General features: G+C 43.6%; 2 protein-coding genes across 3 annotated transcripts in view; one reads left to right on the top strand and one right to left on the bottom strand.

Moving 5' to 3' along the window:
- Positions 1-943: 943 nt before the first annotated feature.
- Positions 944-5152, top strand: MAL (mal, T cell differentiation protein). The gene is made up of 4 exons (XM_032183527.1): positions 944-1030; positions 4366-4533; positions 4724-4861; positions 5078-5152. Exons 1-4 carry the CDS (start codon positions 944-946, stop codon positions 5150-5152), a joined length of 468 nt encoding a protein of 155 aa, XP_032039418.1.
- Positions 5153-10138: 4986 nt separating this feature from the next.
- Positions 10139-27478, bottom strand: part of MRPS5 (mitochondrial ribosomal protein S5) — a 43126-nt gene continuing 25786 nt past the window's right edge. For both annotated transcript variants that reach the window (XM_032184814.1, XM_032184815.1), the window contains exons 6-11: positions 21378-21468; positions 17747-17793; positions 17086-17143; positions 15704-15766; positions 11148-11284; positions 10139-10711 (exon numbers count right to left, since the gene is read on the bottom strand). In XM_032184814.1, the coding sequence (XP_032040705.1) occupies positions 10487-10711; positions 11148-11284; positions 15704-15766; positions 17086-17143; positions 17747-17793; positions 21378-21468 (621 nt within the window). In that variant the 3' untranslated portion in view covers positions 10139-10486. The remainder of the gene's footprint in view (positions 10712-11147; positions 11285-15703; positions 15767-17085; positions 17144-17746; positions 17794-21377; positions 21469-27478) is intronic.

Raw genomic sequence — 27478 nt, 5'->3', positions numbered from 1 at the left:
AGAATCTGCAACCAACTCCTCCTGCTCCAGACCCCGCACCAAAGCCCTGTGCCTGGGAGCAGCTGCCGAAGGCCAAGCAGCATGGACAGGCTGAAACAGGCATTTCTTCTATGGGTCACTGGTGCACAGCAGTGGCTAGGCCACGACGGCCACATTGCTCAATTTCTTGATGTTTCATGTCTTTGGCCCTGGCCTTCATAGCTGAGGTTTTGCTGGGTATCTGTGTAAGCCCGTTAATAAGAAGTAAACACCCCAAATAATGGAAAGGGGAAATGACTCACTCACATGAACTCCAGGTTAAAAAAGCAAAAAAAGGGGAAGACAAATAGCTTGGCAAATCTCGTTATTTTAGGCTATTTTTGTTACTTTGGCCTTTTGGGATGATGGAGGTGGTGGCCCTGCAATGTGGCCGCCCATGACTGTCTGGGGATACGTTTCCCCCCCATGGGATATCTCCCAGCCCTAACAATTGAAGGTAGCTGGCACGTCCCATCTTGCTCTGTCACCTGCCATTGTGCTTTCTGCTGTGGCCAGCTCATGAGGGTGGGGGACAAGCCGACTGACTTGACTGTGCAAACAAAGGGGATGAGAGATGCTGCCCAGCAGGACGGGCACAGATCACCCTTGTTGCCCTTGGACGTGAACCAGTGCCACCCACCACCGCCCAAGGACTTGCCCTGAGTGGTGTGTCCCTGCTTGTGCTCAAAACGCCCCAGGGCTGCCCACGTCTCCTGAAAACCTCGCGTAGGGCCCCCGCCAGGCGCAGAGCAATACGTGGTCACGCCTGTGACATTCGCAGCTGTCTTCACCTGCCGGTGTGAAGGAGGGAGGGAAGAGCAGGCAGGAGGGGAGGGAAGGAGGAAGAGAGAGAGAGAGAGGGAAGTGGGCTGCATTTGGCAGCTGCCTCCAGAGTGGCCGACCGTCACTGCAGGAGAGGTTCATGATGTCCTCGGCAACTTCCAGAAGCTCTTTGCCCAGCGGCTTGGCCGTCCTGACAACTTTCCCAGATGTGCTCTTCATTCCTGAATTGGTGAGTGCTAGCTTCCCCCCCCCAAGGAGGGCAGAAGCTGCTCGTGGGGCACCCAGCACGCTGGGTGCTGCAGGTGTCCCAGGGATGGGTCTTACCCAAAAGTGCATGGTCTGGAAGCCAGGCCAGGTCCCTAAGCCATAAGTCTCTGGGGGCAGCCTAAAAGAAAGCCACGAGCCTTAAACTGGGGCTCTAAAACTCCCCTTCAGTCCGCAGGGGATTTCTGTGGCACCTCTGAAAACCTTCTCTACTTTGCTGCCTAACAGATTTGCAGGGGTTGCTTGTGGGTTTAAGCTAGGTAGCCAAATTGAGCAAATTAATTGGTAGGTGGTTTGAGCATGCAGAGGTTAAAATGCTTACCCCCCTGCTTTGGGGGTGAAAGCTGGGTAGGGTAACTGCAGCAGCAAAAAGCCTCTCTGCTGAAGCTGAGGTGTATCTGGGCTGGAAGTACAGTGCTGGAGCCGGGCATGGGGGTGAGGGAAGGGTGGACGAGCACATACCACTTTTTCCCATATTGTAATCTCATTGACTGGGAGAAGATTAGTATTTCACAGGATTTGGCACAGGTAATTAAAGCCGTTGCTCTGAGCACCGACTGAAAGATGGAAATGTTTCAAGGAGAAACTTTTTTCCTGTGTCCTCTGCTGCTGCGGATGAAACCTGATCTTCTCATGCCAGTTTGAGAGGCTTTTCATCCAGCACTGAGTGGTTTGGCTGCACACTGTAGGACGGAGTTTAGGTTATTTCATGCCAAAAACTCTGACTTTGCCATTTGGGAACAAAGCCTTCCCCGTCCCCCAACCCCGTCCACGTCCCTGGGATTTACAGCATTTACTTTATTCTCTAAGTGATAGCAGACAAGCAAAGAGGAAAGCAGGCATTACTGATGTGTGCAGAAAGGCTTTTTCCCTCAGCTCACCCAGATACGTTTTGAGGACTTGGTCCCCGTGCCCAGGCTCTGATAACAAAATCCAGGTTTCCTGCAGCTGCATGGAGGAGGATGCCACATCCCCGGGGGCTTTCTGGCTGGGCAGACACTGGCTAGGCAGTCCTGGTGTTGAGCATGACGTCCACCCAGGTGTGCTGATGGAACCGGCTGTGCCTTGAGCTGTTTGCTTGTCTGCAGGGAATTTGGTGAGGCAGCTTGCTTAATGAACCAGAAAGAAATACCCTACCCTGTGTTTTGAGGAAGGTCTGGAAATGTGCTTCCTAAAGGCTCGGGCACCACCCAGCAAGGAGGCATGCAGCAGAACAGGGTTTCTCCATCGCTGGGGTGTATGACTCCAAGTGTATTCTCAGGTGCAGGTTTATTCTCTCTACTGTGTACAAAGGAGGTGGCTCCCTTGAATCACAGCATTCAGGAAAAGGAGAAAGAGCTTCTCAATCCTCTATGGAATTTGAGGTTATCTGCAGTGGGTTGATATGGTAACTACACAGAAAAAAAAAAAATCATTTCAGATTCTTAGATGGTTGCTATAATGCCAAAAGGTCCTGCCAACAGCTCAGATGATTGCCACATCTGGCTGTTGATGAAGAACTATCACTTGTATTCTGGGAGGCTGGGTTTAATTCTTGTCATCTATTTTATTTAAAGAGTTTTCTGCATATCTGGACAAAATTTAGCAGTTGGGCCTATGCGGAGAAGCTGAAACAATTTGAAAACAGCTTTGTTTGTATTGTAAAAGGCTATTTAAAAGTTAATTTTTTATCAGATTGTGGTCTTCAGTGTGCAGTGGGTTGTTGCTGAAATCCTTTGATTTTTATGAGTTCACCGAATGAACAGCAGTGCCATAAAATCAAAATCAGCAATCAAACACGTCAAACGTATTTGCTTGAGTGAGAAATATCCTACAGAAGGGAGAGATGGGAATTGAGAAGTCTCATGTCTCACCCTGACTGTGTTGGATTTTAAAGGAACAACTGCAAGTTTTTCTCCAGGATCTTTAGCTGCAATGCACTCAAGCTGTCAGCCATACAGGGCCTGGGTTGGTGTTCAGGTGCCAGTTGGTCTTTGGTCATTACAAGGTGCATCAAAATAGCAGAACCATTTTCACCCAGATACTCGTAAAGCTAAAGTCACATCCTTGATCTAATGTATTGATATGCTTAATGAAATCAGGGAAGTCTCCCCTATAAACCTGGGGTGACGTGACTGATGTGTCATTGTCTGAGTGCAATGATTCTGGTGCGTCCTTTTGACCTGCAAAAATGCCTCCAAGGAAACAGAAATAACATGACTGGGATAAGCTGGTGTTGGATGCTGGCAAAGGCTGACCATCATATATGTTGATCATCAGATACTGGTCACCAGAATGATATTTCCTCTGGACATTAACCAGAAAAACCAAGAGCAACTGGTGATGAGGCATGAGTCCCTGTGGCAGCACTGCTCGCACAGAATCAGAACAATTTAGATTGGAAAAGACCCGTAAGATCATCAAGTCCAACCACCAACCTAACACTACCCAATCCACCACTAAGCCACGTCCCTAAATGCCACGTTCATGTCCCCTCACAGTACGGGTTCAGCTGAGGGGCACAGCCTGAATTTTTGCACATATTCAAGAAATATGCGGGCTGGTCAGTTGCAGAGAAAACCTACTGCGTGCATTTTAGCGCAATGATGCTGCTTACAGCTCAGCCACTCCATGGAACTGGCCACGATGCTGCCATCCTCTTGTGTATGAGCCTGCTGGTGGAGAAGGGATGGAGTCTAGCTGTAGCTGTCCTTGTGTTCCTCAACATGAGAGTCCCTTGCACAGCTGTGGTGTAGGACGACCCAAATAGCTGGAGCAACAAAGCAAACCCTGCTTCCCAGACAGTGCTCCCAGGAGTGCTTTCACAGAGCTGGGAGCCTCAGCCCTGTTTCCCCTACCACAGAGTAAAACTGGCTTCGTTTACCTCACTTCAACCTGTTCGTTCTCCTCTCAGGATAAAGCTTGCACAAGGCCTTCATTAAGGCCATGGCCACCACGCCGCGACTGCGCTGCTCGTGTTGGTGGGCTGGGTTTGGCACAACGCCTCTCAGGGAGCCACTGCGCTGGGTGTGAGGTGGATGTGTCCTGAAACAAGCTCCCTTCTTACCAAAACCAGCCTTCAGAAACGGCCAGAACCAGCCTGCTCAGCACACTGGGGCGGTGAATGGCCATGACTCCTGAAGGCAGGGGTGCAGTGAGGCTCGCTGGGGTCCAGACCGGAGGCAGATGCTCCCAGATTTGAGCAGAGGCTGGGAAGAACTCACAGGCTTTGCTATTGCCGTGTGCAGTGCCTGGCTTTTGGCCCCGTTCTGGATAAAGCAGTCATCCTACACTCACCCTTTCTCCCACTTGTGTTTGCAGATCTTTGGGGGCCTTGTCTGGATCCTCATCGCCGCCTCCAAGGTCTTAGATCCCACACTGCTGGGCTGGGTGATGTTTGTCTCTGTGTTCTGCTTTGTCATGACCGCCACCCTCCTGTTCCTCTACATGTGTGGGGCACACGGGGGCAGCAGCTCCTGGGTCACTTTGGTAAGTGGACGCAGCAAACCTCAGGGCTGATCCCTTCCTTGCCATCACTCATAGACAATTTTCCCCTTTTTGTCCACCTACTGCACTCTGAATTGCAGCCTGGGGCTTGCTTGTTGTGGGTTCCTCTTGTTTTTCCCTTCCCAGCATGCTCCCTCCTTGGGAATGACAGTGTGTAATCCCTGTTTTTTAGGATGCCATCTGCCAGGTGACAGCAGCACTGTTCTACCTCAGTGCTGCTGTGTTGGAAGCCTACTACACCATTGGACTAAGGGCTCTCTTTACCTTACCTGAGTTGAGGTCCATCTACCAGGAGAACATTGCTGCTGTGGTGAGTGTCTGGCAAGTGGAAGACTGTGGGGTGGCCCCAAGGGCAAATCTTGATTAGCACCAACCTTTGGAGGGGGGAGGAGGAAACCAGTCCCATGAATGCCTCCAAATGTGCAAAAGTCAATAGAAATATAATGCCTTACAGTGTATTTGCTCAGATCAGGAACTCATGCCGTATAATAAAAATTAACTGGCTGATGTATTTTTCCATTTATAGGTATTTGCATTCGTAGCTACCCTGTTGTATGTGATCCATCAGATATACTCTCTCCGCCGATGGAAATCATCCTAAATGTCTTTCCTTGCACATTGTGTCATGTGGTCATCCCATGAGTACAAATGTTGTCCAACGACTGCAGTTTCCAGCCTGGGTTTGGGGTTTGTTTTTTAATATCTATACTATAAACAAGCAGCTTTCTGTGGGACTGTGGCAATGAAGACCAAGAGCCTGCCAGAGAAACCTGTATCCTGGCGCAATCTATTTTCTTCATTCTCTTCCGGGTTGGGTACAGCTTGATGTTGGTAATTGGGGCCCAAATAGAAAACATCCAGCTCAAAGCAGCTTCCCCTCAACTACACCCTTATGCCTCTGGCATTGTTATTGCTGTAAGTGGAAGCATGAACGTCTGGCACTAAGCGGCATGAGTATGAAAGCTGGCCATTTTCACTGACGTCCACCTGTGCAAGCCTATTTCCCTCCCTGTCTCTGCTGTGCCAAAAGAATTTTCTGTGCCGTGTCTGGAAATGCCACCTCTGACTTGTGATGTGGAAGGAGCGCAACTTGTCTCGGGGGCAATATGAATTCTTGCAACCTCCGAAGGGTGCTCTCAAATTAGGAGGCACAGCCGTAACCCGAGAAACTACCCCCATCATGAATCCCCCCATGAAACACAACTTAGAAAATGTGCTGTACAGACTGCTGCAGAATTATATGGGTAATTAGGAGAATGTCTCAGATAAGCAGTGGCAATCAGCTCTTGTTTTTAGTGCATGACTGTTCTCACATACACTGGCACTGTGTCATTAATAAAGATGGGTTTCCTGTGATTTTGCAACCAGACAAAGGTCATTGCTGTTAATTTCTCCCTGCAGCTGATGCATATGCAGCCCTGTATACCCTCAGGAGCGCTGCACCACAACAGGGCCGTGCCCAGGGAGCAGGCATGGACCAGGACATGAATGGAGGGGCTTCTCTGGCAAAGGGAGCCTGTGGGGACGGGGACTAAACTGACTCAAGTTCATAGAATTATGGAATGGTTTGGGCTGGAACAGACTTTAAAAATCATCTGGTTTCATCCCCCTGCCATGGGCAGGGACACCTCCCACCAGCCCAGGCTGCCCAAAGCCCCATCCAACACTCAGTGACGATGTTCACCTGAACATGTGAATCAGAGTGTTAGCTCAAGTGAGTTAATTTAGATCCAGGCCCAAGAAGGGGTGTTTTCATATGTTACAGAGGCGCCTAATGTGCAGTGGCACCAAATTATCCCTCCCAGCTTGTGGGGGGGACAAAAAGCTTCCATTTTGAGTTTGAAGTTCCTGGCTAATAATGAAAATTGGAGAACTGACAGGAAGCAGAAGTGGACATAGAGACACCTCTGTTGTTTCAGGTCCTAGGTGGACTTTTGAGGGTTGAAGCTTTTTAATTGCAATATTGGGAAAACATTGGGTTCTTTATGGGTTATCCTTGCTGAAAACCAGCCTGACCTGTTTCGTTTGCTTTAGTGACAAAAGCAAACTGGTTACAACAGGGGGTGGAAAAAAGAAACCCTTTTTCACAGCAGGAAGGGAACTGGCTGCTGCTCACAATTGCGCTTGGTTCTGAAGGTTTAGCTGCACCTGCTGAAACTTGCTTCAGCATCACGTCATCCCGGGGGGTGGTGGAGCCCAGAGTTGCACTGCCCTGCATGTAGGCACATCAAAGCACAAAGATGCCTTTCTTTTTGGGGCGTATTTACAAAAGCAGGCGTTCGAGGTCATGCCCTGCAGCCTGAGATGTGGTGCCCATGCCCAACTTCTCCACCCACACGTGGTCACCATGGTTGCTCCAAACACTGCCTCCTGCTCCCCTCACGTCCCAGTCCCTTTGCCCTGTAGCCATCCCATTTACAGCCCCTGTCCTGGCACCTGGCCCTGTCCCCTCCCCAGTTCATTCCGCTATCCTGCTCTCTCTGCCGCACACCAGTTCACACCAGTCTGCGCCCTTCTGGCCCCAGCTGCGTTGCTGAGCCACCTCCCTCCGAGCAGGAGCAAAACTTTCCTGTAAGCCTGGACTGGAAAAAAACAGCCGGGTGGTGCTGCCGTGGGAGCTCCCACCAGCCCCAGTACCCAGAGACTGGGTTGAGGGGTGCAGGTCTGGGACTGGGGGGAGAAACCTGGGCCAAGGCTTTGCCTAGGGAGGGCTGGGCAGGGAGAAAAGCCACCATGGGGTCACAAACATCCAAAGGAACTGATTACGAAGCAGTGCTGTGGCTTTGAAACCCTCTCAGTGCGGCTTACACCTGGGACAGCAGCAGAGGGTGACACGGTGAGGTGTGGCTTTGCTGCACCAGGTTGCTGGGTTGCACCTCCCGGGTGAGTTACAACAACATGCACGTTCCTCGCAAGGAGGGAAGGAGAAGAGACAATTCAAATGGAAAAAGCCCTCTGAGATCTCTTTTGCCCTTCACGCCCTGCCCTCCAGTCCTCTCACTACGCCCAAGAAGTCCCCATGTGCCTGGAAGCTGGGCAGCCCAAGGTCACCGGCACATCTCCGTGCTTCTGAAGTAAAAAGGGCTGCCCACAGATCAGCGGCTCTCCCAGGGCCTACAAGCCCCCTTCTGCCACGTGTGTCCCAGTTCTTACCCCAAAACAGAGCCCTGGGGACAGCATTGACCTGAGAACCTGCTGTGACCCCCCTGGAAACATTGGTCGTGGCAAAGGTGGCAGGCTTGGACCTTGTCCAGGGTTTGTCAGAGGAACTGCTGTTCACTTCAAATGTGAGAGCACTGAACTTGCCTCCCTGGGGCCTGCAATAGTTATGCACCAAGGAAGGATGCACAGAGGCTTCACCCCACCCTTGCATTCCCTTTTTCGCCTTCTTGCTGCTGAGCAGGGTTTATAAACCTGATCGAAGACCAGCGGGACCTGGCAGGAGGATAGTGTCGTGCTGTTTGTCCTGTGGAGGCAGGAACCCTGGGAGCATTTGCTTCACCCAAAAGCTGTACCAGGCTGCTCTGGACCACATCCAGTTGAGATTTAGAAGTCTGCATGGATGAAGATAAATTCCTGTGAAACAAGTCAGACACTTCTGGATCCCTCCGGGCTAGCACCTGATCTCCATCATCCTCCCCCTCATGCCATATTTCATTTATTCTCCCATCCCTCCCCTTCAAGGCTTCTCTTGAAGGCGCAGAGCCCATTTGAAATGCCATGAACCAGCCCTTTTTTCGGAGCATTTGAAGTTCCATCATGCTTAAAACCACCAGGCTTGTTGCAGCCCTGCAGCCACCACTACCTTTCAGCCAGGAGCGTAACTGGAGTTTCCACCTCCGCTCTTCTCTTCCAGCTTCCTCAGCAAAACAAGGTCTGCAGGCATCTACTTCAGAGATCAGGCACCTACACTCCAGTTAAAGACAAACCAGCCTACCTGCAAGGCAGGTAAAACCTCAGCTCCTCTGATGCAAACAAGATTACGGACATGTAATTCATTAACTATGTCCAGATCGTTATCTCGGTTGTTCTTGCTTAATTGAAGACTACCTTCTTAACCATAACGTTAGCTGTTACCCAAATACCTGCACACGGGCACCTACGTTACCTCGCCTCTAGGGACGCAGTGAGTTAGGAGCACTTCCACATCTGAGTTGGAGAATTTGCTTTGTCTGAAGCAAGGATTTAATAAACAATTAGGACTAGCTGCAGGAGTGCCTGATGTTTCTCATTTTATAGTCAGCTCTATCTGGGAGCGATGAGTGAACTGTGTGCTGGGTACAACATCTGTACAACCAACTACATTGACGTGAACAAACTCGGAAAATGGGAAAGCCACACAAGATAACTCCTGGGGAGGGATCAAAGCTCCATGAGGGTCTGTGGCAGAACCTGATGGGTGCCTGCCCCTCTCCTGAGCCAACTACGGGCTGTTACCTACCTCTAATCTTCACACCATTGGCACAGCGCTGTGCTGCTCCATGGTTCCCCTCATACTAACAGAATCAAGCATCAAAACCCCATTAATTCCGAGGACAGCCATGGAAATGCCCTTGTTTCAGATTCATGGCAGAGCTCAGCCATGAGTTACTGCCCTATCACCGTGAGGACATCACTGATAATCTGTGGTCTGTAATGGCAACTGGGAGAAGCACCCAAAGCCCGGAGGAAAACAAACTGTTAATGTAGGGGCTAGACGGGCAGTGAGGTGAACTGAAAACTGGCTGAATGGCTGAGCCCCAAGGGTCAATAACAGGTCTGGTCCTGTTCAGTATCTCCATTAATTATCTTTATGAAGGGCAGCATACCCTCAACAAGTTTGCAGACAACACAAGTGGGAGTGGTGGATACACCAGGTGGCTGTGCTGCCATCCAGAAAGATCAGAGAAATGCCACAGCAAGCATCTTCGACTGGAAGGCACAGAAGCCAACTTCTGAACTGCTTTGTAGCTTGGGTCACTCTAATACATGATAAAACATAGTTTTATCCTGAATTCTGGATAGGGCCAAAAACTCCACTGTGCCCAATACCAAATTGGCAGAGAACAAAGATCACAGGTTCTCAAAACATAAGGGGAAAAAAGCGAAAAAGGGAGAAATTAAAGGGTTGAAAAAAAGAAAAATTGTGTGTGTTTATATGGTATAGAGAAACATCAAGTAGCTTGTGAACCTGTAGTACTCAGGCAATGAGGAAACAGGGGAGGTGATCAGGTGTCAGGTAATATGGAATAAAAGGTGATGGTTTGTTTACTATAATGCACTCCTAACTGGCAGGATGCCCACTATTGCAATCATGAATAAAACAGCTTAACAGAAGATCCTGTCTGAAGAAAATTGTTTGAGATTTTTCTCACAGCTGCTTGCCCTCAGATATTTAGGCTCTGCTTCAATTGGGGAACTCCCCCACTTGCAAACTGGTGTTTACACATATCCCATTGCTGCCCACCTTCCTTTCCCCCCTCCCCTACCTTCTATCTTCTGATTTCAGTTGCCCCACCACTCGGAGCAAGCCTATGGAGAGAAATGCTTGCTTCAAGGTCTCCCAGACATCAGCATTTTGCCAATAAGACACTAATCCACACCAAACTCATTCTGAGGATTCTTTATTGCTTCCACAATCAGTAGTTTCCCAAAGTGAATGAAACTCCAGGACCTATTCATGACGCATCATCTTCAGGAATCAAGTAAAAGCATGCTTGAAGTAAAAGTCATGTCCACTGGCTGTTTCCTTCCGAATGTCCTTAGCTGGACAGTGGTGGGAAGAGTTGTGGGAAAGCAAACGGTGTTACTGAATGGTAGCAATGGGAGCAGCAACACGAATGGCATGAGACCTACCGGTGCCCTCCTCTGATACGTAAGCTTAGACAACCCACCCATCTGGGCTGGACTTTTACAGCTGCATCTCTGAGCAGCAAGGAAAGATGTACTGTATCTTTCACCATACTCTCTGCCTGACATTTGTCCAGGGTGATTTCTTCATTCCCTGAGCTTCTTTCACCTCGCTCCACTCCAACTTAGTGTCTGGAACATCATCTTCAGGCTCAGGATCCTCACGGACGGTCCCCTCAGGCAGTGCTACAACGATGGGCAGTGGGCCCTGCTCCTCCCGGAACTCCACAACGTAGAGGTTCTTCTCGTTTGCTAACTGTTGGTGAGTTTCCTGGGGGCAGATGAGGAGCAGGAAAGAGAAAAGATGATTAGAAGAAAGTCTCAGGCTAATAAACCTTAGAGGAAAGGCTGCTTTGTTTCCTGCTTCTGATTGATCCTAGTTTAAATCATCTAGGAGACAGCTTCAGGAGCAATGATACACAATATCGGTTGTGGCCTCTGCCCATGCTTATTCCAATGCCACCAAAAATACCACAAATAAAGCCCGGAAATTAAGATGTGTCCTGGAGGCACTTAGCTGTGGAACGCTTCTGACTGGACAACTTCATACAACTGCAGGAGAATTACTTACGTGCTGATTTTGTTTGCTCTTGGGAAGAGCACTTTGTTTTAAGCCTAAAATATAACGTGTTTGACCACAAACCATTGCAATATCAATCCCATTCTGTCCCCTGACCTAATGAATAGAACGACTGAGTGTAAGCTACCTGTTGTGTCAGTCCTTTGAAGAGAGCTCTGGTAATGTTAATCAAGTTTTTGGATCCAGTAACCTTAGCATACATGTCTTTAATGCCAATTAGTTTGCAGATGGTGATAATAGCTCGGTGGCAACGAAGACCATAACCTGCAGGAAAAAAAAAATTGACATTACGTGATTATCTGTAAGCACGTGACTAAGATCAGGAAAAACAGAGAACTAGGTCCTTCTCTTAGTTATGTTTGTAATCTATTATGTTAGGACATGCAAATATACCTTAAAAATGGTAAAATCATTCTGGAAGGACCATTTTCCCCAATCTTTGCAGCCATGCTAAAATAAAGATCATGTTCTTTTTATACTAAATATATTCCACTTAACATATTGCAAAACTGAACAAAAATGTCACCATCTATACACTCAAAACATAAAAAAAAAAAATGCAGCATCCTCAAGAACTGTTTAATACCACAGGTTTGGGTATTATTTTTCAGAAGTGCCAGTGGCAGTTTTAGAAGAGTCTTCTACAGACAGCTTTCCCACCACCCCCATGAACATTCACCAAACAAAGGTAATTTTTCTCCCACTCAGCAGATAAAGAACATTTTAGTACTTCCCAAAACTGAGAAAAAAAATCTGCAGAGAAGCAAGGCAAGAAGGTTATTAAAAGCATATTAAAACAAATCCCTTGCAAGGGTTGAGGATCTAAACAGATTCCCACCTAGACTGTCTCTTCCAAGAAGCAATACCTGCAATAGCTTCAAAACTGCTTCCTTTGCAATTCCAACTGGACAAGTGCTGGATGACAGCTTGGGTAACTCCTAATGCTGGTAAACCTGACTTTAAAGTCCTGGTTCACATCTACAAGGTGGATTTAAACTGGTTTCCTACCATGAAGTCACAGCTCACAACCACCAGTATGCTTCAAGCAGAAAACCCAGTAACAGTGACAACTTGGATGTGTAGGTGAGTGGGAGGGAGAGGCAAACATATCCCCAAATCCACAAACACAACAGAGCTTTGCATCTCATTCGCATCTATCTCCAGTTGGAAGTGTTATATTAGCTCAAATGTATAATTATAGTGCATTAGCATTAACTGCAAATGCTTTCTTACACTTGCCAGACTTTAATGAAGGGGTTATTTATTGAGGAATCCAATTCTGTTCTCTTGTTCCCCAAGAGACTTGTTTCATGTGGCCTAGCTCTATTAATCTTCATAAATCGCTTTATGATAGTTCTAATGTATTTTACTTAGAAGCTGAAAAGCCAGGTTATTGATTAATCCACTCTGCAGAACAGTTTTGCTGCAGAGTAAATGAGGAAAAAAAAAAATCTATTCCAGTGCTGCATGTTTTACTGCACCAATATTGCCTTTTTTTTTTTTTCTTTTAACCTGTAATCGGAAAGGAAATTATAACCATCCAAAGCCATTTGTTCTGCCTTTTGAGAAAACACCATTTTCTATGCTACAATACAAAGTAAGGTTTTCGACACAATTACATGTGAATGATCTCTGAAAGGCTGTTTGTCAAAGTTTCATTTTCAGTGACTTAAAGCATTTTCCTTCTGGTGTTTTGCATCGTTGCTTTTCACCCACCTCAATTCAATCAGGTTTCTGCGGATTGTTAATGCATGAAACTCAGAAGGCAGCGAATTAGTCCATCAGTCACTGAACAGAATTTATTCCAAACACAAAAGCAAAAGATTCCGACTGAAAACTCCAACTGTGGAAACAAAAAGTTGTGCTCTGGCATTTTTTAACTTGCCTCTGGCACTCCAACTGTGTTACTGTGGTTTAATTCAGTGAAGCCTACGTAAGAGAGTAAGGTCATTTAGACACAGCAAATTTTCTCACACTGATTTTTGATACAAAGGTGATCAAGAAAAGCATTTAAAATGTAGTGCTCCTAACTAATACAGGCTGTTATAGACAATCTACAGTAGGTTTTCTTGGTAGCCACTAACATGAGTTAGTGAGAAAGAGAATACCCACTTTCAATCCACACTAAGAGACTACTCTGAGTTAAGCTCACATTCAGATGTTCATATCATAGAACTCTTAACTTGGATTTCCCTTGTTTAACAGCATCCTGACTATATGATGGGGCATTTCTCCATTTAGCAGGAATTAGGAATAAAGTAAGGGATATTAAGTGTAACAGTGACTTTATCTTTAATCTGAAAACATTGGGCTTTGTCGTTACCACTTGTTGAGATCGCTGCCTGTGCCCTAAGTACAGGAGCAGGGAATAAACTGAATGTAACAACTTGCCAGCTGAAATTGCACAAAGCAAGACGTTTCAGCATACATAATTATACAGTTGTAATGTCAACAGCAAGTAGAAGGAATGTTACAAAAGATGGTCTAATGTGAAAACTACAAATAACTAATTTTTTTCATACATATTAATTACAGCTACAGGGTATCAGTGCTGGCCTTCAGAACCACAGAAGTGCACTGACAGGCTGAGGGAGCTGGGGTTGTTCAGCCTGGAGAAGAGAAGGCTCCAGGGAGATGTTATAGCAGCCTTCCAGTACCTAAAGGGGGCCTGCAGGAAAGCTGGGGAGGGACTCTTCATCAGGGCATGTAGTGATGGAATAAGTGGTAATGGCTTTAAACTAAAAGATGGTAGATTTAGATTAGCCATTGGGAAGAAATTCTTTACTATCAGGGTGGTGAGGCAGTGGCACAGGCTGCCCAGAGAAGCTGTGGATGCCTGGAAGTGTTCAAGGCCAGGCTGGATGAGGCTTTCAGCAACCCGGTCTAGGGGAAGGTGTGCCTGCCCAGCCAAGGCAGGGGGTTGGAATTAAATAATCTTTAAGGTTACTTCCAACCCAACCCATTCTAATTCTACGATTCTACGAAATTACTTGATTTACAACCTTGAGAGCTCCTTAAATGCAAAAAGAAATGCAGAAATGCAAATAAGACAGTCTGACTCTCTACCTGTTGACTTGTAAAGATTTTTTGAAGCTCGTGCTATCGCATTACTGTCACACTGATTAAAAAAACCCTCATCCCAGAACCAAAATAATGTCATCTAATAAAAATTGTTGAACGTTCATAGCACTTTTAGATGCTTTCAAAATACATAACTCCGAACATTAATATTAGCTTCTCATATTACTAATGTGACAGTGCAGAACAATAATACCAGATACACAAAAATCAAAGGGTACGTCCAAAGTGTCAGTGCTTCAGCTTGCTCAAAAGGCTACAGAACTGATAAATTAAGTAGGTGAACACAATGACAGTGTTCTGACTGGAAAATTATCCTGGTTCTGACTTATTATGAGTTAATTAAACAATCTTGCAATTTAGGTCTCATCATAATGTATCTGAAGTGATTTACAAACAACTAGCTATGTAGTTGAATTTGTTTCATGTTGTATTTTAAAATTAGAAGACCAATTAAGGGCACTCAGCAGCAAGCTACATCTGTTTTCTATAAAATAGCTGCTTTATCTATCCTGAAAGCAAAGGTAGGCTAAGCAAGTCAGATGAAACCTTTGTACATAAAAGATTTAACTGAAATATTCATGCAAAGAAATGAGCTCTTATTGCCATTACAGGTCTTCAAAACAGAAAACCTAGAAGGTAAATCGGGTCATGCTGAAAACTGCAGTCCATTAGAAAAAGGCTAACCTTCAGCTCCCCAAACTATTTCATATACAACTTTCTGTATTGCAACCCTGAAGAACACGACACCAGCTTACAAGGTTGCTCTGGATGCATCTCCATCATTGTCACTGGCTGGCAAGGCATACATTGCAACTGCACTGAAGGTGAGGAAAGTAAGCAGTGTCTCTTAAAAAGGTCAGCATTAAGGAAGCTATCAGACACAGGACACACCATTGAGACAACGTATGGCAAGCTATGCATCTCTTTTGACTAAAGCATTGAGGGGGATGCAGCCATGGCCCTCACTCAGTTTCCTGTCTCATAATACAGCAGAACTTCCCCAGATAAAATCTCTACTGTTGCAGTCAGGGTTCATTTTTTGGGAGGATGAGCAGTAGCAACAGCAGAAACCTGTCCATGGGCAAGTACACTTTCCTCATCTCTACATATTATTAATCATATTATTTTTATCACATAGGATGGAATGAAAGACCACCTATTATCATTTACCAGGAGACAGTCCTGGGAGAAAAAACAAATATCTGAGCACCTGCTGTGTCTTGCTGGCATGTCTAATCAGTTCATTGCTTAGGCAAGCCTTGACAGAGGTGCCCATCTTCTCTTGTGCAGAACTGTTGACACTGGACATGCTGAGTTGCCATACTTTGCAACTACTGACAGTTATTTCCTACCACTGTGGACTGAAAGTGTTTTTTAACTTCAAGGTGGGCATTAAACCCTGATGCACAAAACCAAAGCCATGTAGTCAACAGCAAATATTTTTAGTGAAAAACCATTGGTCATCTTCACCATTTAAGGCATGGTAGACAGCACCAAATGACACATCTCTGAAGTAAATGAACACTGCATGATTTAACTTCATGAAATAAATACCTGTCAGTAATTAATAGAACTTCAGAATTTCCAAGTAGTTTTAATTACCTTTGTTTTGCTTCTTCATGCGGATGGTTGTTCTTTTAAATTTCACAGTAATGTCATGGTAAACTGGAGGGGGAAGAAAAGAAAGGCATTACGGCTACATTCTAGAAAAGTTTTAGCTCAGCAAACATAAGGAGTACCTTTCTTTTTTAGAACTGTGAAGAGTTAGGTAGTTTTCCTCTCTGAGTTCTTTAAAAAGGAGAGTTTATCTAGGTAAAGTTCTGTAGTAGGTTAGGAATGTTTACACATCTGTGAGTACTACTTCATTATTGCATAAAAACAAGCTACGCTGGAAAAATATGAAGGGTCCACATGCCTCCAATGATCCACATTCCACTAGCAATGTAATTTAACCCTTTTGCTCATATTTAGATTTTTCTAATAATTCAGCTTTTAATCTAAGGTTTCCCCCTCAGACTTTGGTTTTCTTAGATTTTCTACACAGAAATTTGCCATTCTAGTCTTGCTGCCTCTCTTTGCTTCAAAAGGAACCCAAAACTCATTTCCTCTGGTGGGTTTTGTACACATCTGATTCAGTGAGTCAGTCTCTGCACACTGATTTCTTGCAGTACAGTGAGGACGGCTCAGAGAAGACTTATGTTGAGCAGAACAGAAAGCATGGAGGAGACACTATCAACCAGTCTTTAATCAACCTGCCAACCTATTAGTGTGAAATATTAATGGTCACGGAATAGACTCATAAGGATAACTACAGTTTTTATTTGTAAAATGAAGTTTGATTATACTGAATTTTTATTTATGCAGTGACTTGGTTAAATATGTGTCACTGTCTTTCATAATTTTTTCAAAAGATACCTAATGGGTATACTGCTACCACATCTAACATCACATGGACCTGCATGATGTTAAATTGGATTAACAAAAAGCTACCATGGAACACACCATGGACACCTTGCACCCCCATCCTCCTCCTGGGCTTGCTACTACTCCTACACACTTTTAAAAAGCCTGAAATACTATGCATTAAGTAACCAAATTTTAAATGTGGCGGAGGCAGGAGAATAGAAGGGAGATAAATCTCTCAATGTTTTCACGTTAGCGACACTTTTCATAGTTTTCAACTGTTCATACAAACCTGAGTGAAAGAAAGGAGCAAACTGCATATTTATTGCAGGTAACTATCATTTATTTTACACAGGGATTGGCAAACTGTGTACTGCTGTCTAAGTTAAACCAATCGGGTTAAGATTTCATACAGCATTCTAAAGAAACAAAATAATGCATAAAGAATAATATAATGCATCAAACCAGAAAATGTTTTAGTTCATATCGTTTTGTACTTTGCAACTAGTTGCAATCTGTTCTTGTTAGTGTATTCAGTGCTTGTTGAAAGTTAAAGAGTCAAAAAAAATCATACTACTTACTTGTGTGGTTCTGATACTGCTCTATATAATGTAAGCTGCGTATTGCTTTGTTCTTTGCCTAGCAAATAAAATAAGAAAACATTTTTTCCTTGAACCTTTCCGCAAAGTACTTGAAATGCATTATTGTTCAGTTAACGAGATAGAAAAAAGCAAGAAAGAAAACCTGGGAAGCAGGTTTGTCTCATTTAATCCATTTACTTTACAGAAATGAAAATGTTCTATTTAAAGAACTGTTTTCTCCTAGTAGATTGAACATTTCAAAAGATTACTCACTATAGTAATGACTTTAACTGTGTATTTTAGCATTGCTATTCTGGTAGCTCAGTTGAGCATTAAAACAAACTAGATTAATGTAAATGGATAAATAATATTTTCAAGTCTAAAGGAGCCTTAATAAGGTCATAATGCATGTGGAAGAGAAAAATTCCTACACAGTAGCTGTGTAAGCAGATTGCATGCTGTGTAGGTAATGGAAACAAACAAGCAAAGAGGGATAGAAAAGAGAGTAGGAAGAAAATAAAGTGTATATTAACAGAATGTCAGTGCAGGACGACCTCATTATACGTATCAAGATGGATAAATCACATATGTGGACTTATTTAAGATTACTTAAAATAAATGCCAGTATAAATTATTTTGTACTTGCTTTTAATCAACATACTTTTCGTAAAGCATTCATTCTGTCACCTGCTTTCCCCATTGCAAAACCTGAAAGACAGAAAAAAGCCGTGTTATTACTAAGAAATACACTAGGCAGCACCCTGAAAAAGCAGAGGGGGGAAAAATAAAGACAAATAAGGCTTAAGTTAACTCTTTTTTGTATTTGTTCTGTTTCTTCCAAACAACACAGAGGTGACTGCTTCATGTAACAGGGTATTCTGCTTGAAAGGAAAGGAAGAAAAAAAGGGAAACTGACAGACATATCAAGTACATCTGTACGAATGGCAGCTCCAAGACCTTAGAAGCAAAGAAGGAGACTGGGTTTATATTAGAAAAACAGAGAATATAAAACTCAGGTTTACAAACAGAACAGCACATTTGCATAAGTACATGTCTAAAGAACAAAGACTGTCAGTTTCCAAACTGCTACTTAATCTTCTCTGGACACTCAGACCTACTCCTATTTACTAGCTGAACTGTGGTAGCAGTGGAAGAGCTTTCACAGTCTCTTGAGTATTTGCAGTCAGCTCAGAATGGGGCATCACCTGACTGTATGGAACAAGTAAGAGGATGTGACAGCCTATTTTTTTTTTTTTTTTTTTTTTTTTTTAGCACTGTGGTCCAATAGTGTCAAGACAGACTGAATTAAAATCATTTTACTTCAAATCAATTGGTCTAGCTTCTTTTTGGTCTTTTGATGTTTCTGTTGTGTCAGTAGGGGTTGTGGGATTCCGTGTGTTATGGAGCCTAATCCAAAATACAGCTCCATATACCGAGTTCTCAATCGCTTTCTAACTCCTGCACAAGAAAATGTGATACTCTTTTATGCATACACACACAGAGCTAATTGGTAACGTATTAACATTGTAAAATCACACAATAGATTAGAAAATTAAAAAAAAAGAAACCATGTGGGCAACTTCAATTCAATCATTCGGCACATATGGTAAGCCTTTAATGACGTGGTAATGCTCATGAAAAAACCTTTCAAAGAAAAGGCAGGCAGAACTTTTCAGAGCAACATGTTCTGCTCAAGAGCCACACCTTCCTCTACATACACATTCCACTTTTCCCCTCCAAGCAGCAGTTAAAGTTCTGCTTGAGGAGCACATCCGGACTTCAGTCTTTCAAACAGATGAAGTTGTACAGAACCACACAACTGGAAATGTGGTTGTCTTAATAAAGCTCTCACATCCCATCGGCAGAGATATCTAGCAAGCTCATAATAAAAGGAGATCATTACATCCAAGAGATAGATGCTTTAAATATGTATTGAAAACAGTTTTCTTTACTACATATAACAATGCAAATGCAATTTCCTATACTCTGTCACCAATACAATGCATCTCATATTCCTACCTCTTGATGGAATATCTGCTAGCCTTTAGAAATTTCAGGAGAGCGACAAGTTTAAATACCAGCATATTACAGAATGTCTCTTCTTGCTTTAACAATATGCAACACTGCTGTGTTATATATTCGGTAATATGCCACATCTAAAGGCCTAGCTGTGTGACTTCAATGAAGTACTAATATGTACTTGTCACCGTCGCCTGGCCTTGTGTAACTGAACTCATGAAAGAAATGTATGTACCGTATACAGCATGAGTCATAAAAACGGCAGAAACAAGAACGCAGGGGGTCAGCACTGTTAACGTGCAGTCATATCACTAGCACGAAGATTGTACATATTACAAACATCAATTTAACAATTGCTTAGGCTTAAGAGATGTACAATAAATGATTTTATAAGAAATCAAAAGGCCAAGTCTCCCTGCACCTTGGATTTAATCCACTTGTACTACATGATAGCCAAACATGTTGGCCCTGCCCATCCAACGGACCTATTAGAAGGACCTCAAAGGCACACAGACGTTTATGTAAGTTTCAGTTTTGTTTTCTTTCAGTTGCCTTTCTTTTTAAAATAAAAAAGCTGTAAAGTTTATAAAGTTCGTAACCATAACACAAGCTACTTCAGCCTTCTCTGTGTTGTGTTTCCCCATAGCAGTGATAATTGACTCAGCTAAACCAACAAGGATTTTTTCTTGCAACACTTTATTTTGTACTGCACCCCTTAAGTAGCAGCAGTGGAGTGGAATTCTTGTTCTCCTCATTTTGTAAAGACCAATTCTGACCAACTCAGAGGCTCTTCTCACCAAGATTATTAAGCACTTCACTTGAGGAAAGAATTGCAATTACTTATTAGAGCGTTTTCCAAACTTCTGGGGAGAGGAACGTGGCACAACATGCTGGTTCTCAGCCATCCACGTCTTTGTTGTGAGTGACCTCACTAACATACATGTATGAAGCACTACCATCGTATCAGATGGGATCCTTTTGGAAGGGCTAATTGATCCAGTTTATATGCTGCACTGAGACGGTTTGGCTGCTTCTAGAGGTTGCTTGGTCAGAGCTACTGTGCAGCAGAACCGTGCTTAAATAGCACTGTCACAAGAACAAAACCAAACTGAATCCCTCTGACCAGTATTCTTCCTACAGTCTGTGCTGAGAAAGAAAAGAAAAAGGGTCACTGTTCACAGCTTGTATTATTAGGTCTTTCATAATATCACATTTCTTTTGATTTTCCCATTTCCTTTATGCAGCAGACAGCATTTCTATACTTAGACTTCAATTGCTTGCTGAACAGACCTTTATAAAGAATCATAATAGAAAAGCCTACAAACGGGTCAAGCTGCAGATCACTGAAGTTACTCTGAGAATGGATCCAAAGGTCTCTGAGTATTCTAATTCCTTAGAAGTATAAATATATTTTTTTTCTAGGAAGCCCTTATATATATATATTTTTTTTTTTTGGGGGGAGGGCGGTTAGGGATTAACTTCAATAAAGTAAGAAAGCTTCCCGAGGAGGCTGAGTAAGAACGAAACTGATTTAACAGCTTAATTACAAGTTTCTGAATCAAGATGGTCCATGCTATCTGAGACTACCAGTAAACAAGCCCTTACTTCGTAACTAAAAGCAGTAATACTTGCAAGGAATTATCCTGAGGTCTAAAGAGGGAAAAAAATCAGCTACTTGAATATTAATTCCACTTAGAAAACGTACAACCAGGAAAATGCAGAATCAGTCATGGTCACTGCAAAGCGGTCACTGTTACAGCAAATGAAAATAAAACACCAACATGAAAGTGATTTTGCAAAACTCTTCCCTGTGACCTGAAAGTATCAAACTACACTCTGCAGCTATGTGGAATTAATGCATGGATGAACACTTTTTTTTTTTTTTTTTTTTTTTAAGTATAAATAGTACCTACTAGTAGCATAGACAATCCCTTCTGGTAAGACCTACCTGTGGCTAGCTCTATCACTCTGAAGTTCAACAAAAACTGTTTTTATATTTGGATAATATATACACCAACACTAATCACATGTACTTTTCCCAATTCCTTTTTTTTTTTTTTTTAATACAAAGTGTTCCAGTGAACGTATAATTTGGTTATACAGCTTGCTTTTATAGATGAGGCTTTCATAATTCTTTAACGTATTTCAATATTGTAGAAAGAAGGGTATTTTTTCTCAAGTGTAAGAAGTCCCTGCAAATCATCACACCTCCCAGTCTCCCATTATAAGCAACGATTACTTTGGCATCTTTCACACATAGCAAAGGCACATACCTGCAGCCCCTTTACCATTTCCAATAGCCACTAAGGCACGTATTGATTTTTTTCTGCCTTCCTTTGCTTTCATACAGAACACATTTTTCACCTGAAGAAAGAAACACAAAGCATCGTGTTATGACAAAATGCAATTGTATTTATTTATTTATTTTTTTTTTTAAAAGAGAGTCAGTTTACTAAAAAGGAATTAGATAAAATGTTCCAATATATACTGCCTTCGCCAGTGAGTACCATCTGCAGTGGGACAGTGGCTTCAAGACATTCAATAAAGGCTGCTAAAAATCTATACTCAGACACATGAGAAGTTATTTCAGTACAGTTTCACTTAAATATTCCCTATGCTGTCTTCAGTTGTACAACAGATAACGCTCCAAAGTCGCCAGCTTCACGTGTGATTTCAATCATGATGAAAAAGCAAGAAAAAAACAAGTGACATTAATATCATCCTCCCTCCCGTTTTGACATATTTTAGAAGCACTCTCATGAATTGCTTAAGGCATAATGTTGCTTTACATGGGTTAAAGCCTAGGACTTAAATCTGCTTGCAGACTGCAGAAGACTTTTATTTGTAGCTCTGCTCATTACTGAGATGACAGCTGCTAAAGAGACGACTTCATTTAAGAGAGGGGAAGAAAACGGTATCTCATTCCGCTAACTATGTTAACAGAAGTAATTTCAAGCAGCGATGCAAGAAGCTATTTAGTTTGCAGCAGGGGGACAACAATAAATGGGGAGCCAGGTGGCCTTATGGTTTGTATTCTGGAAATGGAAATTTGCTTCTGGCTCTGAGACAGGCTCTCCTGTGTGGTGGTGTGCAAGTCACTGCTTTATAGTCTCCCACATTAAAAATAGTCTAATATCATCTGAAACTTTGTCCATTTAGCGCCTATTCTAGGTTCCTTGGTTTTGGTATGTAAGCATGTATTTTTGTTTGCTTTATTTGTATGCATATATACCCACACATTTGTTTATGTATATATACACAGTATCTTTGTGTCTACTTTCTTGAAGCCCTGATACAATTTCCATATATTTTACTAATAGTTAATTTAAACATGCATTGTTAGTGTAGGAATTGAGCAGCACTCACCCCTTTTCCTCATTTACAATTTTTCAGTAAACTGCTCTGATTGTAGCATTACACATTTGAAAGAAAGTTATTACAAGACACATGGCCATGGCTAAAAACATTCTTACTGAAGTTCACAAGTAAAAGAATTCACTAACAACAATGGGTATGGATTAGGAATGAGTACTTCTGAAAAATTCCACTTTTGCTTTTATTAAAATAAAGATGCTGTTAAATTCAGGGTGCACATATATCTTAGAGAGCGCTTCAAAGAATGATCAGCTTTATTAGCTGCTTATTCCAAGCTATTATTCTTTCTGCAATCTTACTACTTACAAAGACAAGCTAAAATACAACCCTTCCATGACGAAAGTACCTATGGAAATATGTTATTTACAGAAAATGCAAAATAATTATGAAAAAAGGAACTGAAGCAGGGTCATCCTCTCTCCAGAAGCATAGAGAGATGTCTCCTTTTGCTCTTCATACTTTTGTCTTCCATTGCCAATCTCAATACAGACTTTACAAATAATAAGTTGACATACATATTGTCCAAAAAAAAAAAAAAAAAAAAAAAAAAAAAAAAAAAGACACGATTTTGGTTATCTACTCAAAATTATTCTTCTCCCTATCCAGAAGGTGGCAGGAAAAACCCATGCAATAAGCTTCTCCAGTAGCCTTCCTAAAACTGCACTTGTCAGCTGTTTCTGAGCAGCTTTGAAGGAAAATGCATTCAGTCACCCATCACAATCAGTGCTATTGCATCTCTCTTGAAACGCTGTAAAGGCTTTCCAAGCTTGATAATGTGCCCAGGCAGCCATGGTTGCTGGAATAACAGTGTCCTTAGATTCTCCCTGCCGCACCCTTGTGCCTCCTTCCATCAAAGCGAGCAATGCTCTCTCTGCTGGAGTGTGTTCAGAAGTGCTCCCCTTCCGTTCTGCAGTTAAAGCAATGCAGCTGAAAGCATATCATTAAGCAGCACTGGAATTAATTAATACACAATGAACAGCTTGCCACTTTTGAAACAGCATGACCTCCAAAAAGTGACTGAAACTAAGACACAATTACCCTTATTTACTAGATCGCAATTTAAGCTGGATTTAAAGCTAATTCTTTAAATTCAAAAACAGATGCATGCTCAACCTTAATCACAGTGCATCTCAAATTGACTGTCCCTGTTATTCTGTGCTAATAATGCAGATTCAGCTCACTTTCTAGAACTGAGAGAACAGTGGCTCTGAAATACGGAACGAAAGCACCTCAAATGTTTGCTAAGAGGAGGAATGACAAGCAACAGTTTCAAATGTGGAGTTAAAAGCATGGAGGAGGCTACAGCCAAAGAGGCTGCTATGGGTAACCGTGATTTTAAGCACATGGCAGCTCATTGCACTGTGCTAGATGCAGGTAAAAACCCCAGGCTCTTCCCTCCATGTTATGTTCTTGTGAAAACAAGAAATGACTGACAGGCCAAGCTGACCACCCTCTGAAAGCCTTCCTTTCTGCAAAGCCACACGCCTCACACTGCTACTCTCTTGCTGCTGTGATGCAGAGGAGAGCACCTGCACAGGTTGATCCCTCACTGCATAAGGTTCTCTGGTCCAATACAAGGTGAGACAAAGTAAAATGAAGGCAGGGTACTGAAAGAAAAACATTTCCATGCAAGTTATCCTAGAGATGCTCAGGGACACGGCTAAAAGGCCTGAGAAGCCACTTAGCCAAAAGAATTAAAAAAAAACAAAAAAAAACAAAAAAAAACCAACGAAGTAATGAAGCTGTGCATCTTATAAACAAAAATCAAGTCTGTGTTCGTTAGATCACATCCATATCATTCTCTCCTCTGTGAAAATCACAAAGGGCAAAGCAGATACCTAACACAGTGACAGAACTTGTCACAGTTGTAACTAAAAGCTACAGTACCAAAAAAAAAAAAAACCACGCAGAAAATGCACAAGCTATTTGGAGGGCAGAACTAGTATCGCTGACAAATGATGAAGGTGTGAAACGTTTTCCCTAGAAGTGTGCATATGGTGGGCAATGGCAAGGGATGTGCTTCAGAAGGCAAATGAGCATGTCTTCTGCTAAGATTACTAACATGTGACCTCCTCAAGGAACAGTTTGTGAATTTATCAGTCCGTACTGATGTTTGATGTAAGTGTTAGGGAGAGATGAATCCCACAGCCCAACAGAGGTGAGGCTGCCATAGTCCCAGGTCCAACAAGCAGCAGCGTTAGGGATGCCAGGAGTGGACACCACCACTTTGGGCACAGCTTCTGAAACCCTGACTAGCCAGGGATACGGACTACATATAGGACTCACAAAAAATTAAGTATAGGACAGCCAAGTCCTCTTCCTCCTCTTCAGTTTGGTTGCCACAACATAAGAAGGACATAAATCTATTAGAGAGAGTCCAAAGTACAGAGATGGTGAAGAGTCTGGAGGGCAAGATGTACAAGGAGCAGCTGAGGTGCTTTGGTGTGCTCAGCCCAGAGCAGAGCAGGCTGAGGGGAGGCCTCATGGCGGCCTGCAGCTCCCTCACGAGGGGAGCGGAGGGGCAGGCGCTGAGCTCTGCTCCCTGGGGACAGCGACAGGACCTGAGGGAACGGCATGGAGCTGGGACAGGGGAGGGTCAGGCTGGGGGTTAGGGAAAGGCTCTGCACCCAGAGGGTGGTTGGGCACTGGGACAGGCTCCCCAGGGCAGTGGTCACAGCACTGAGACTGCCAGAGCTCAAGAAGCTCTTGGACAATGCATAGGGCTTGATTTTTGTGTGGTCCTGTGTGGAGCCAGGAGTTGGACTTGATCTTTGTGGGTTCCCTTCACACTCAGGATATTCTATGATTCTACTCTATGATTCTAATGGCATGCCCTCCTCTACCCCGTGCTCACAGGCACTCCATATGTGTGAGTCCCCTCAAATATCAGCAACTTGCTGGCATTACCTCAGCTTACCTGACCCCATCCCTGGACTTTAGTTCCAGTCACATCTCTCCAACACCCTGGACCCTCACATTTGCATTTCCTTAGCTGAAAGTCCTGGTTTGCCTGCTTTCTTGATAGCCCACCAATTAGAGGGACTGATGAGATTTGTTTCTTGTCAATAAACATTCCCACATATCCTTAGCAACTTGTGTCTGACAAGGTTTGGTGCTCACTACAAACCTCACAGACAACCGATAGGGCAGGCAGTGTCTCTGTTCTTGTTTATGGCTTCTCCTTCACTATCCTCTTTTTGCATTAGAAAGATCCTTGACCACACACCCTCCATCCACACACCCTTACAGAAAGCTGGGAATGCACTCCCAGAGGACACAAACATATACACCTACAGAACTTACACACATATATACCTGGTGAGCCACACAGACCAACACAATGAGCAAACACAAACAGCAGTGGTAGCCCAACACTGTTCCTCTCCAGCTTATCAAGATGAAGTAAAGGCCATTAGAGAGAAATAAACATCACAGGTCTCCCCAGCTGCCGGGACGTGAATATACAAGCCCCATGGGCCTACAGCACCACTCCAGCAGCTGGTACAGACCGCCTTGCTCACAGACACACACCACACTCCATCAGTTGGCTAAGACTTCCCTGGTCCCTCCAGAAGCCAGCCACTATGTGCTCTCATCCCTAGGGAGGAACAGGAGCACACAAAGACACAGGACCAGGACTCCCTGATCTGGTAGCCAAACCCCAGGATCTCCCTCTTCAAGGAAAGTTCTGCTCTAGGTGCAGGTACCAAAGTGCCCTCGATCTAGTCACTCTGAGGCTACCCCAAGACAGCACCAAGGGGAGCTGGTGAGGGAGTCCTTTCTTCTGAGTGTGATTTTGGTTCCCCTTCCTGCCTCCGAGCAAATTGTTTCTCCTGTGATGGTCCTGGATCCTGCTACCTGCTATTGTCTCTCTGCCCTTCTTTGTGGGTGGGCAGACAGACAAGCCTTTTACCACATCACCGAACAGCCAGTACTCTGACCTCTCCATCGTAGCCATTAGCAGAACAAATAAAGTACTTACCTCTCTGAATCAAGACTTTGATTCAGTAGCTATAGACTCTGAGAGACAGGAAGATTAGAGCCATCCATCCTGCTCACTGGGTATCCCTGCTCCAAGCACACAAGTGGAGGAACCACAACACAGAAATAATCTGGACTCCTGTACCCTTCACTTGGTAAAGCAGATGAAAGTTTGTCCAGATATTTGAACGGTTTTTCACACAAGCTGACTCACCACAGCTCTGGAATAAACCCCAGGCACAGCTCTCATCCAAATTAGCAATGAGCCCAATTTACAGAGAAACTACAGACAAAACCAGGTTTGAGCTGATAGTTTTCCCCTGTCAGATGCATAAAACTGTCTTTTCTAACTCACTCAGAAGACAACGTAACTCAAATGCCCTACTGTCATGCTGTGTGTCTAAATGTGGCTTTGTTCAACAGCTCACATATGAGTATGGATCCTTTGGATTAAACGCACAATAACACATGCTCACAGCCATGCTACACCTGAAACGGCTTTGCTTCCTTTTCAGAGGATGATTCATAATAATGCTGAATTATAACTCGCTCAAAAGCTTCTGAATGTTCCAAATGCCAATGATTTCATTCATCCAGGCTGACAGGTAAGAGTAAGATTTAATTGTTTAATCAACAAAGCCACTTGAAAGTGCCATCCCAAAATGTTACTTTAAAGACAGGCCAAAACTCTGAGAAATCCAGGAACGTCAGTAACAAATTCTAGACTCTCCCCTCTGACCTCTCATTCTTTCCTCTAACTGCTTGCTTCAGGTGCTATCTTAGAAATTGTCTGGAAATTTTCATTATCAGTCAAAAGACACTTGGTATCATCCAGGGAGCAGGAAACTTGCCTGCAGCTCTAAAAGCAAAGTCTAGAGCTCTAATACCCCAAAAATATATTTCAGCCAACGTCTCATTTCAAGTAAATTATTACTCGGAGTATCACGTATACCATATAATTTTTTAGTCAAGGATGTCAAACAACAGATCTTAGACACTGTAATTTCATGCAGCATTT

This window comes from Aythya fuligula, chromosome 3 (genome assembly GCF_009819795.1).
Source record: "Aythya fuligula isolate bAytFul2 chromosome 3, bAytFul2.pri, whole genome shotgun sequence".
Lineage (NCBI taxonomy): Eukaryota > Metazoa > Chordata > Aves > Anseriformes > Anatidae > Aythya > Aythya fuligula.
The sequence above is the reverse complement of the archived record's forward strand: the minus strand, read 5'-3'. Positions and strand labels throughout refer to the sequence as shown.

Excerpts from the sequence above, each read along its gene's own strand:
- MAL (XM_032183527.1), top strand. The coding sequence starts at position 944 with ATGTCCTCGGCAACTTCCAGAAGCTCTTTGCCCAGCGGCTTGGCCGTC. Across the intron at positions 4,534-4,723 it reads GCAGCTCCTGGGTCACTTTG|GATGCCATCTGCCAGGTGAC; the intron begins GTAAGTGGACGC and ends CCTGTTTTTTAG. Across the intron at positions 4,862-5,077 it reads AGGAGAACATTGCTGCTGTG|GTATTTGCATTCGTAGCTAC; the intron begins GTGAGTGTCTGG and ends TTCCATTTATAG.